The 11067-nt window shown below is 32.8% G+C and overlaps 1 protein-coding gene across 1 annotated transcript; it reads right to left on the reverse strand.

Annotated features, from left to right (window-relative positions):
* Positions 1-2071: 2071 nt before the first annotated feature.
* Positions 2072-2521, reverse strand: LOC139483085 (uncharacterized). The gene has a single exon (XM_071267116.1). The coding sequence runs from the start codon at positions 2519-2521 to the stop codon at positions 2072-2074; it is 450 nt and encodes a 149-aa protein (XP_071123217.1).
* Positions 2522-11067: the final 8546 nt, after the last annotated feature.

Below are 11067 nucleotides of genomic sequence, written 5' to 3' on the forward strand. Positions count from 1 at the left end.
TGTGCAATAGCAAAAAATGTTCAATTGCACAGTATTGTGCAATAGCAAGAAATCTTTAATTGCACAGTATTGTGCAATAGCAAATATTTTCAATTGCACAGTATTGCGCAATAGCAAGAAATATCTAATTGCACAATATTGTGCAATAGAAAGACATTTTCAATTGATTGGAGTTATCTTTCTTTGTCCAGAATAGTAGTTGAATCATCTTAAATCATTGTTTTATACAATGCACAATGTATATTCACTTTTACTACCAACTGATAAATTAAAACACTCTTTACCATTCAGTGATAACAAGCACTTTTTGTTACATTTTAATATTTTATGATGTATTTAAATGGGTAGTTATTGTTGCAAACTCCATTAGAAATTTGAATTGAGATCAGTTTTGAAAAAAGGGAAAGGGGGATGTGAAAAAAAATGGTGGGGGGGGGGGGGTTTAATTTTTCTCATTTCAGATTTCATAAATAAAAAGAAAATTTCTTCAAACATTTTTTTGAGAGGATTAATATTCAACAGCATAGTGATTGCTCAAAGACAAAAAAAATATTTTAAGTTCATTAGACCACATTCATTCTGTGTCTAAAACCTATGCTGTGTCAACTATTTAATCACAATCCAAATTTAGAGCTGAATCCAGCTTGAATGTTGTGTCCATACTTGCCCCAACCGTTCAGTGTTCAATCTATGCGGTCGTATAAAGCTGCACCCTATTATTAATTAATATTAAATTTAACCATGACTGTATGTCATTTTATATTTTAATATTATAATGCATTTAAATGAGTAGTTATTGTTGCCAACTCCCATCAGAAATTTGAATTGGGATTATTTTTGGAATTAGGGAAAGGGTGAGGTGAAAAAAAATGGGTTGGGAAAGGTGGGGGGGGGGGGGGGGGGGGGGGGGTAAAAAATTTCTCATTTCCATATTTCAGAAATTGAAAAGAATTTTGATATGGATGGCTGTCTGTTCTTCATATTTTTTATACGCTGCATTACCTTATAACTTCGCTATATAATATTATGTCAACCGGGGAAACTTCATCATTGAATAACCGGGTTTGGTGAATGGATGATATGCACAAATCTGTTTCGCTCAATCTTTAAAAAAACACTTCATAAATCTACGCTAAGACCCCAAACTTAACCCACCTCACTAATGTGTTCTAGTCAAACTATTGGATGTGTTTATGAATTTTATGATTTCCGTCTTGATTGATCAACCAACATGTTTACCGCAGTCACTGAACATATAACGGACATACAACTGTAGTTGTTGGCTAACATCTCGGAAACTGAAACAATTAGAGAACAAAATAACTGAATACAAACGCCCAGCAAAACAAGATATATCGGATCAAGTATAGAATACGTTATTGTAGTACCATCGGACTTATATTTAAGTCAAATGAAGTAAATCGGTTTTTATACAAGTTAAATTATTTTCCAGGTTTATTATTTGAAGATTGTAGTTATGTTTAATCGCCATATTAAGTTGGGATTGACAGGTCGACAGGCCGATAGGTCGACAGGTTGACAGATTGACAGGCCGACAGGTAGACAGGCCGACAGGTCGACAGGCCGACAAACCGACAGGTCGACAGGCCGATAGGTCGATAGGTCGACAGCGACATGTCAACAATTAGCTTGATTGACAGTCCGACAAGTCGAAAATGTAGCTATTTCTTTTTTTATAATTTTTAAAAGTTTAGGCAAACGGTTCTACAGATAAAAATCATAAGCATCAACACATCCAATAACAGTATAAGCTATTTATAGTTTTTCATCTAATATATAAAAGAAGTGATTGTATATTTTATTTGAGAGGAAAAATTAAATTTCAACAAAACAAAACTCGTCAGTTACTTTTTCTTTAAGTTTACAGTGGCGCTTTTTAATCCATTTTAGTTTATCTTTTATTGGCCGTTTCATTTTTTTCATTAAAGATTGCAATGTCCTTTAAAAATTTATGGAAAACGTCTCCATTTGAAAACCCGTATCTGTTTCATGTCTCACTCCTTTCATTGACTTGAATTTCAGTTTTGCAAGCCCCCATATGCCTTCAATTTCATTTGTGCAGGTTCCAAATAACAAATGACAAATAATCTATGGATAACATGAAACATCTGCTGACCTGTCGACCTGTCGTCCTGCTGACCTGTCGACCTGCTGACCTGTCGACCTGCTGACCTGTTGACCTGAAGACCTGCTGACCTGTTGACCCGTCGACCTGTCGACCTGCTGACCTGTCGACTTGCTGACTATTTAACTGAGTACCAAACCTTCCCTCTACACAACATCCTGACTTAATGACTAATAATCTATGGATAACATGAAACATCTTTTGACCTGTTGTCCTGCTGACCTGTCGACCTGCTGACCTGTCGACCTGCTGACCTGTCGACTTTCTGACCTGTCGACCTGCTGACCTATCGACCTGCTGACCTGTTGACCTGTTGACCTGTCGACCTGCTGACCTGTAAACTTGCTGACTATTTAATTGAGTATCCAACCTCATGCTAGTCCCTATCCACATTGACATATTAACAGCTGTTATGTTAACCCCCAAAAACACCGACCCACAAGAACATATTTAATGTTTCAGCGAATGAATATTTCGATTATTGCAGGAACTAGGCCTTCAGATTGTTGCGCACCTAAACATATTTAAAGTATTGGCGTATGGATATTTCGAATATTGCCGGAACTACTTAAACGTATTCTATACTTGGGCCGATATATCTACCCTGTTGTTTTATGAAGATACCCGATTTATATTTAGATCTATTGTCCCCGAGATTAAGATTTGTTTCCACCTTTTGGTTTTGACTTTTATCTTTATAGATCTTTATAACCTAATAGCTACAATGTTTGTCAAAAGTTTAAATGATAAAATTGTATAATATTGAGAATATAAATTTGTCAAAAAAACAACAACGCGACCAAAGTGCAGAAAGAGACAAAGGCCACAATTGCTTTGATCTTCAACACACACAAAGAGAATATCCCGCACCCGTAGTCGAACTTCAGCTGGCCTCTAAAAAATGGTCACTAGTTCAATGAAAATGGACGTCATTCTAAACTCAAAAACATAGATAAACTGAATTTACAAGATCAACAAAGGCTAGAGGCCCCTGACTTTGGACAGGTGCAAAAACGAGGTGGGGTTAAAAAACGTTTAGTGAGATCTCAACCATCCCCTGGACATTAGGTTTTTGAGTAATTGCCGCTGAAATACCCATTTTTCCATGATATGGATCTGCCCTTTAGTCGGGTTGTTGTATATTTGACACATTCCCCATTTCCATTCTCAATTTTATCTTGGATATATATATGGCGAATAAATCTCCCTTTTGATACGAAATTCCAGAACTTGCATTTCCATCATGATTTTCCTAATAGAGTGTTGCTGCTTACAAAGAAGCTATTAAACCCAGAGTTCCAAGTGGGGAAGTTGAAGTCATCCCATCGAAAAATTTTACGTATGTCATCATGAGTTGGTTGACCGTTATTGTGTCTATTTCGCAAATAACGACGGATAAGTTCCAAGTTCGTAACTAAAGTCCCGTCTTCTTTTCTGAGAACGTGAACTACCAAATGATACTTTTCGTCGGATTTGTACTCACTTTAGCAACACGGCGGGTGCAACGTGTAGAGCAAAATAACATTACTCACCTGAGACACCGGACTTTATGTGTTTAGTTTTCTATGTTGTGTTTTGTAAACTGTTGTTTGTCGTCCGGTCGTATTTTCTTTCTTTTTGTTTGCAATTACATTGTCGGTTCATTAGTAATTACCAACACAACGGGATCCATGATCTCTGACAATATCAGTAAAATATATCAAATATTTTTGCATGAGTTATTGCCCTTGAAATACTAGTATACACTTTTTGGGTCAAAGATTGCGTTCATGTGTGGCTGGCTTGATATTTATCAATTTTCCAGATTTTATCACTATGATGATAAACGAAATATGTACTCAGATATTTTACTAACAAAATAATGAGTATAACAATGCTTATCAGGAAAATTACACAAATTGTGCATTGTGCATGAATATGGTTTCTGATTTTAAAGTATCTATGGAAATGTGTGTTCAAGTAATATTTAAAATTTGAGTTATCCGCCTTTATTAAATATCTCAATTCATAGAATTGACTTTCAATGCCTTCTAAATTGCAATGTTTGATTTTTATTGTCCATTGCAAAATTACAACTTTACCCTTCAGTGTTTACTATATTTTCCTTTTTGTAATCATCAAGCGTTTTAAAAATATGACAATGGAACATACCAACATATACTTGAGAGAAAAAAAACTAATAAATATTTTTGCAAATTTTGGTCGATGTACAGTGAATGGGTAATTTGACAGATTTTCAAAAATTTTGCATCCCATACAACTTTGGTTCATAGACCTTCAAAAATCGATCATTAGTTTAGTTTTCTTCATAGGAACCCTAGCTAGCTTCTACTGAAGCGGATCTTGGATTTTGAACAGGAGGGGCAGAATAAGCTTTATATTGCTCAGTCTTACGTTTTAAATGAATTGTGTTTGGGGAGTTGTGTTTCACTTCGTCGCTTTTCGTGTTTTGTTTTTGTGCAATGAAGATGTAAGTTTTTTTTCAACCTATGAGTTTTATGGGAACTACCATTTAACTGCAGGGGGTGAGGGATTATGTTTTCTTTCAAATTTTTTTTTATTCTGATCCCCAATTTGATGAAAAAATATTTTGGTCAAGCAGATGACAAAAAAAATATTCTGAATCCAGATTTTCCCCATCCCTTAGGGACCGTTCAATATTTACCAGATGGATGGGCCGGTGCATTCTTAATATTGTTTCATTAAAAAAGCTAACGCCCATCCTTTTAAATTCTGAAAAAAAGTCCTTGCCCATCTAAAAAAATCTATAAAAAAGTCCTTGCCCCTTTAAAACTATAAGACAATCAAAAAGGATTTAGGTTTTTTTTCTTTTTTAAAGTTTTTAAAATTTTATGTCTTGAAATCAAAGAATAAACTTTGGTGTTAATACAAAATTTAAAATGTGCTAGTTAATTCCATATATATGTATACATTTAGTTCAAATATGAATATTCCTTTATCTGTTTTACTTTTGGAAAAAGAAATTATGATCCTTTTAAGCAAATATAGGCAGGCATGTTTTTGAATTTGATGCAGCCTTTTTCGCCTTTTACTTAATTCTCTAAAGGAGTAGGTCCGGTAAGGGCAGATTTTGGCCCCAAATTTCAGTTTCATCTAACGAGATATTTAGGACACTTTTTAAACACTTAAGTGTCTATTTCAATTGATTCGATTAGTTTATGTAAAAGATTTTAACTGATTGAGTCATTAAAAACGCTCCGATTGAAGCTTAAATATGAAAAATCTAACAAATATGCCAAAAAAACGTCACTTTTCAGATGGTTTTCGTCAAAAATGAAAGTGGCCGCATCCGTGTTCATCCTCAACCTTTATATATGTTATGTATTATCATCAAATACAACTTACATCTCAATATTATGAATGAACACAAATGCGGCCACTTTCATTTAAGACGGAAACCGTCTAAAATTTAACTAAAATGCTATAATTGTGAAGATTTCAGTAATTTAGCCTGACTTTATGATGCTAGTACACGATATATGTACATTGTATTGTAAAAAACAGCACATATTTATGTAGCAGAAGCATTCTACTTTCCAAAAAATAGCCCAAAGATTACATTTTCACAATTTTGCAAAACTGCTTAATTTTGGGGCCAGAAAGGGGTCTTACTGAATCTACTCCTTTGACAACTAAACACCAAACTATTAAAAAACCTAGCATTCTGTAAGATTGATATATAAATGAGAAAGCTGTACAGTTATATGAAAATCTAAGTTGATTTGAAAAAGTTAAAAAAAAATTTAAAGGTGACCAGTCACCATCCAAATTTGGTCCAAACTTAAAATTGAAGCTTTTTTTAAGCTATTAACTAAATCCATAAAAATGACAGCAAAAAAACAAAGTACTAAACAGCCTGGCTTTCAGTAAGATCAATATAAAAATGATTTAGCAGTAGAGTTTTATGAAAATGCAAGTTGATTTGAAAAAGTTATGAACAAATTTAAAGATGACTATCTTGAAATAACCTAAAACAGAAAATTTAGCTTTTTCTTAAACCTGTTTATTAAATCCATAAGAATGACAGCAGCACACCAAACTACCAAACAACTTTGTATTCTTTTAGATCAATATATAAATGAAATAGCTGTAAAGTTTTATGGAAATCCATGTTGATTTGAAAAAGTTATGAAAAAAATTAAAGATGACTATCTGGATTTAGCATAAACTGAAAATTTGAGCTTTTTCTTAAACCTTGTTATTAAATCCGTAAAAATGACAGACATGTCACCAAACTACCAATCAACGTGGCATTCTGTAAGTTCAATATATAAATGAAAAGGCTGTATAGTTTTATGAAAATCCAGTTTGATTTAAAAAAGTTATAAAAAACATTAAAGATGACTATCTAGATTCAGCCTAAACTTAAAATTCTAAATTTTTTAACCTATTTATAAAATCCATAAAAATGACAGCAATACACCAAAGTACCAAACAAACTGGCTTTTCTGTAACATCAATATATAATTGAGATAGCTCTTGAGTTTTATGAAAATCCCAGTTGATTTGAAAAAGTTATAAAAAAAATTAAAGTTGACTATCTGAATTTAGCCTAAAATGAAAATTTGAGCTTTTTTTCTTACCAATTAATAAAATCCATAAATTTAACAGAAATACACCTTACTACCAAACAACCTGGTTTCTCATAAGATCAATATATTAATGAATAAGCTGTATAGGTTTTTGAAAATCCAAGTTGATTTGAAAAATTTACAAAAAAATTAAAGTTGACTATCTGAATTTATCCCTAACTAAAAATTTGAGCTTTTTTTCTTACCTATTAATTAAATCCATAAATTTAACAGCAATACACCAAACTATTAAACAACTTGGTATTCCATAAGGTCAAAATAATTTATAAGATAGTCCGAACAGAAAATTTTAGCTTTTTTAATCCTTAATTAAATCCTTAAAGTTGACAGAAATGAACCAAGCTACCAGTTTTTGAGTGCCCGCAAAAGAAATTTCTTACACACCGATAAAATGGATAAAAAATTTTCCTATAAAATATGTTCTGGCCCATCCATAAATATTTTAAAAAAAGTTCTCGCCCATCCAAATATTTCCACAAAAAAAGAGCTTGCCCCGCCCCATTTTGCACCGGCCCATCCATCTGATAAATATTGAACGGTCCCTTATAGTGTTAAATTTTGAAGAAAAAAAAAAATAATGTGATTAACAGTGTCGAAAAACTTAATGGTTGCTCCCTAAATTATCTGCCTCTTTCTCGGTAATCTTTAGGGATATGGTATCGGTTATCTAAGTCTGTGCGTATTTTGTATCTATTTTTAAGTCAACCGAGATTGTAATTTTTGCGTCTGATTTTGCATATCAAGCTGTTATGTAGATGGAATATGGTGTAACAGAAAATGTCTATAATCAAACTGTAAATAATTGGTGTTAACAGAATAGTATTAATGCATGGTTATACAAAGCAATACTTGTCAGAACACAAAAGAAAAACATGAGTGAAAAAATTGGTCTCTAATCTAAGAAGTGACAACATAAACATTACAAAATAGCACTCCAGGCATGCCACATTTAAACATACATCAGTCATATTTCATTTGTAAGATTTCCTTCTGATAAATAATGGTCACAGTTCGATTTGATTTTGATAAAGGGAAAATACTATTAGGCATTATATGGAAAGATTTATATTGAGATAACATAAATTAGGCCGTTAGTTTTCTCATTTGAATTGTCATTTCGGGACCTTTTATAGCTGACTATGCGGTATGGGCATTGCTCATTTTTGAAGACCTATAGTTGTTCATTTCTATGTTATTTTGGTCTCTTTTGGAGAGTTGTCTCATTGGCAATTATACCACATCTTCTTTTTTTTATATCTGGAAAGCTTACGAAAAACCTTGATTATCAAATTTTTATGGAAGGAAACTTGTTAGTGCCATATATATGGTAACCTATACACATGCCAAGAAATCATCGCTAAAAAATTCCGGTCGACCCCTTACGGCAGTCATTAGTAGCTAAAGATTTGATTTCATTGAAGCAATTAATTTATGACCTTCATGTACGTGTCGCTTAAAACACAGCCATATACCAAATGGTCAATATTAATCATCCATGTAATTTGCTCTATGGGGTTTTTGCAGAATTTCAACGGAGGCAATTTCTTGGCATGGGAGAAAGGAAGAAAGACCAATCACAATTTGTCCTATATTTGTTTTTCTCTTTTTTAATTACATAAAAAAAATAACCCTTTCAAATATAGAGTTCATAAGATACAAATATTCCCTGTGGACCCCCCCCCTTTATTTGTGCTCTCTATTTTCAACCTTCGAATTAAGCTTTCGAATCTAATTATATAATAGTTCTTGAAAAAACTGGTCATTATAGTGATATATGGATTGCCCACAGGACAGTGGTATTGACTAAGATAGTGATAATGATTGAGCCGAAGGGCAGTCCATATTTATAGGTTAGACAATACTTGGTCATGTTTTATGAAGATTTAAGCCCAAGGCGAAGCCGAGGGCTTAAATCTTCATAAAACATGACCAAGTATTGTCTGACCAATTTAGAACATATTCACACTTTCGAGTGACCTTACAAAACTATCCTTTCCCATTGTAATAGTCAAACCTAAATAAGAGTTCACTTTTTATAATGAACTAAATATAAAACATAGGTACATGTAATGATCATTTCAATGGATGAAATGAAATAGTACTGACATAGTTTGTGAAGGATAAATTGTTTTTCTTCTGCTTCAGGTAAAATTTAATACTTATATATCTTTAGATTTTATTTTTATTTTAAAAAGCAACACAATGCTATGAAAATCCCCTTTTTGAAATTTGATTTTTTTTTATAAATATAGATCGACGTACTCTCTGTATGAATATTTGAATTCAGACCATTCAACATTAAATGCTTACTTTTATTTGATAAATTTAAATGTATTGTGTTTCTCCGAAAACAATCTTTTGCTTTATATATCAGCAGTCTGGCATTGTGTATTTTTGAAAGAAAAAGACAATAATTCCCTCAAATGTAAGGTATATAAATTAAATAAATATCATTTTATTTATCCTTACCAATTTTTTTGTGTATTCTATATATGTGTTCCATTAACAAATGCATAAAATTTTGCAAAATTCATTTTTTTTTAATTTAAATCTTTGCTCTTTCATCTTTAATCAGTAGGCTATTTTCCCAAGGAAAATGCCTTAGGGGATTGAACACTTCGTTAGTGCAACTAGTAAGAGTTCACTTTCATAATTAACCGACAATGAAAAGTCATTCATGTATAGCATTTCATAGTGCATGGAAAACCATGTACTATGAAAATTAGAGGGCAAAAAACTGACTTCTCATTGGACGAGAAGGGGTGAGTATGTTCTAAATCATGATAATGACCAGTTTTTCAAGAACTATTATGTTTATTTCATTGAGAAACCATGTTTTGGAAAATTCTCATAAATTCAAAATGCCTACAGCGAACTCGAGTAGTTGTACGATTTTTATGGCAAAGAGTGAAGACCAGCCGTAGTAATACTGCCATTCATTTTAGTGCAATTTTTCAGTATATAAATACTTAATCAAGTTATCTTTAATTTTATAATTAACGAAAACATATAATAAACAATTCAACAACTTAAATATAATATTAAAAACAGGAACATGTTTATAACAGGTACATCTCTTTAAACAGAGAAACCACGCCCCACCGGTCATTAACAGAGAAATCACGCCCCAACGGTCATTATCAGACGAAAACCACGCCCCAACGGTCATTATCAGACGAAAACCGCGCCCCAACGGTCATTATCAGACGGAAACCACGCCCCACCGGTCATTATCAAGTAAAAGTACGTTAACGACCGGTTTTCTGGTCCGTTTTTTTCTGTTAATGACCGATGGAATTTATTACTGAAGAATAAAGAATGTCATGTGACCCCTTTTAATCCAATAAGAGAATCTTATTCTCAACCGATATGAAATAATTAAAATTAAAACCTTGCTTTCTAACCAATCTATTCATGTACCGGACCTGCAACTTTCTTTATTTAATACGAAAATCTACATTGTCGTCATACACATGCATGTTGTTTGCTTGGAGTCTCCGCCCGAAAAGAACTCCAAGATATTATATTCCTGCATCACGTGATTTTTACCATGTGGAGCTTACATTTGAATAAATACCGAATATGGAAAGTGAAACTACAATTCAAAACATAAAGTCGGAAGGCACAAATAAGAAAAAGAAAGTTTTTTTTGGGCAAAAGGCTAGGTGCAGGTAAATTCTCTCCGTGTTCAAAATATACATGAAATATTTGCCACTGCCCCTTTTCTGTTCTATGAATTCTAACCCTGAGTTTTCTATCTGTTACTCTCTATGATAGTGCGAATGTGAAAATGGAAGAACTCCCGATCAGAATTCGAAAAAAGACGTGTTAGCTATATGGCAACATTTCACAAAGCAGTCATTGCATGTGCTATCATTATAATGTTAGAGACATGTTTGCAGTATATTTATGAGTTTTAATATCCCTATGAAGGTAACTCCCGCCTTTTTTCTTCACTTTATGTGTAATCATGCAACATGAGAAAATTGATTTAACCTTGTCGGAAGAACACGATTGGTGTTTCAGGTGTAATAAAAGCGAAGCTAGTAAATAAGTCATATAATAAGTTAAAAAGAGCGAAAGTTTTTATCTTAATGGCTGCATTTATAGACAAATGTTTTCCCTTTCAACGCATAAGATTATGAATATCAAAGGAATTTGTGAACTTGTCGACGCATTTTTGTTATGTTTTCAAGAAAGTAACGTCGTTCAGTAATGCGACAACTAGAGGGTCAAAACCCAAAAAAACAATTATTTTAATCATGGGTTACCATTTGCACTCACAAAATTATTTTCTTGTTTACATAA

Source organism: Mytilus edulis, chromosome 7 (assembly GCF_963676685.1).
Source record: "Mytilus edulis chromosome 7, xbMytEdul2.2, whole genome shotgun sequence".
Lineage (NCBI taxonomy): Eukaryota > Metazoa > Mollusca > Bivalvia > Mytilida > Mytilidae > Mytilus > Mytilus edulis.

Excerpts from the sequence above, each read along its gene's own strand:
- LOC139483085 (XM_071267116.1), bottom strand. The coding sequence starts at position 2,521 with ATGAGGTTGGATACTCAATTAAATAGTCAGCAAGTTTACAGGTCAGCA.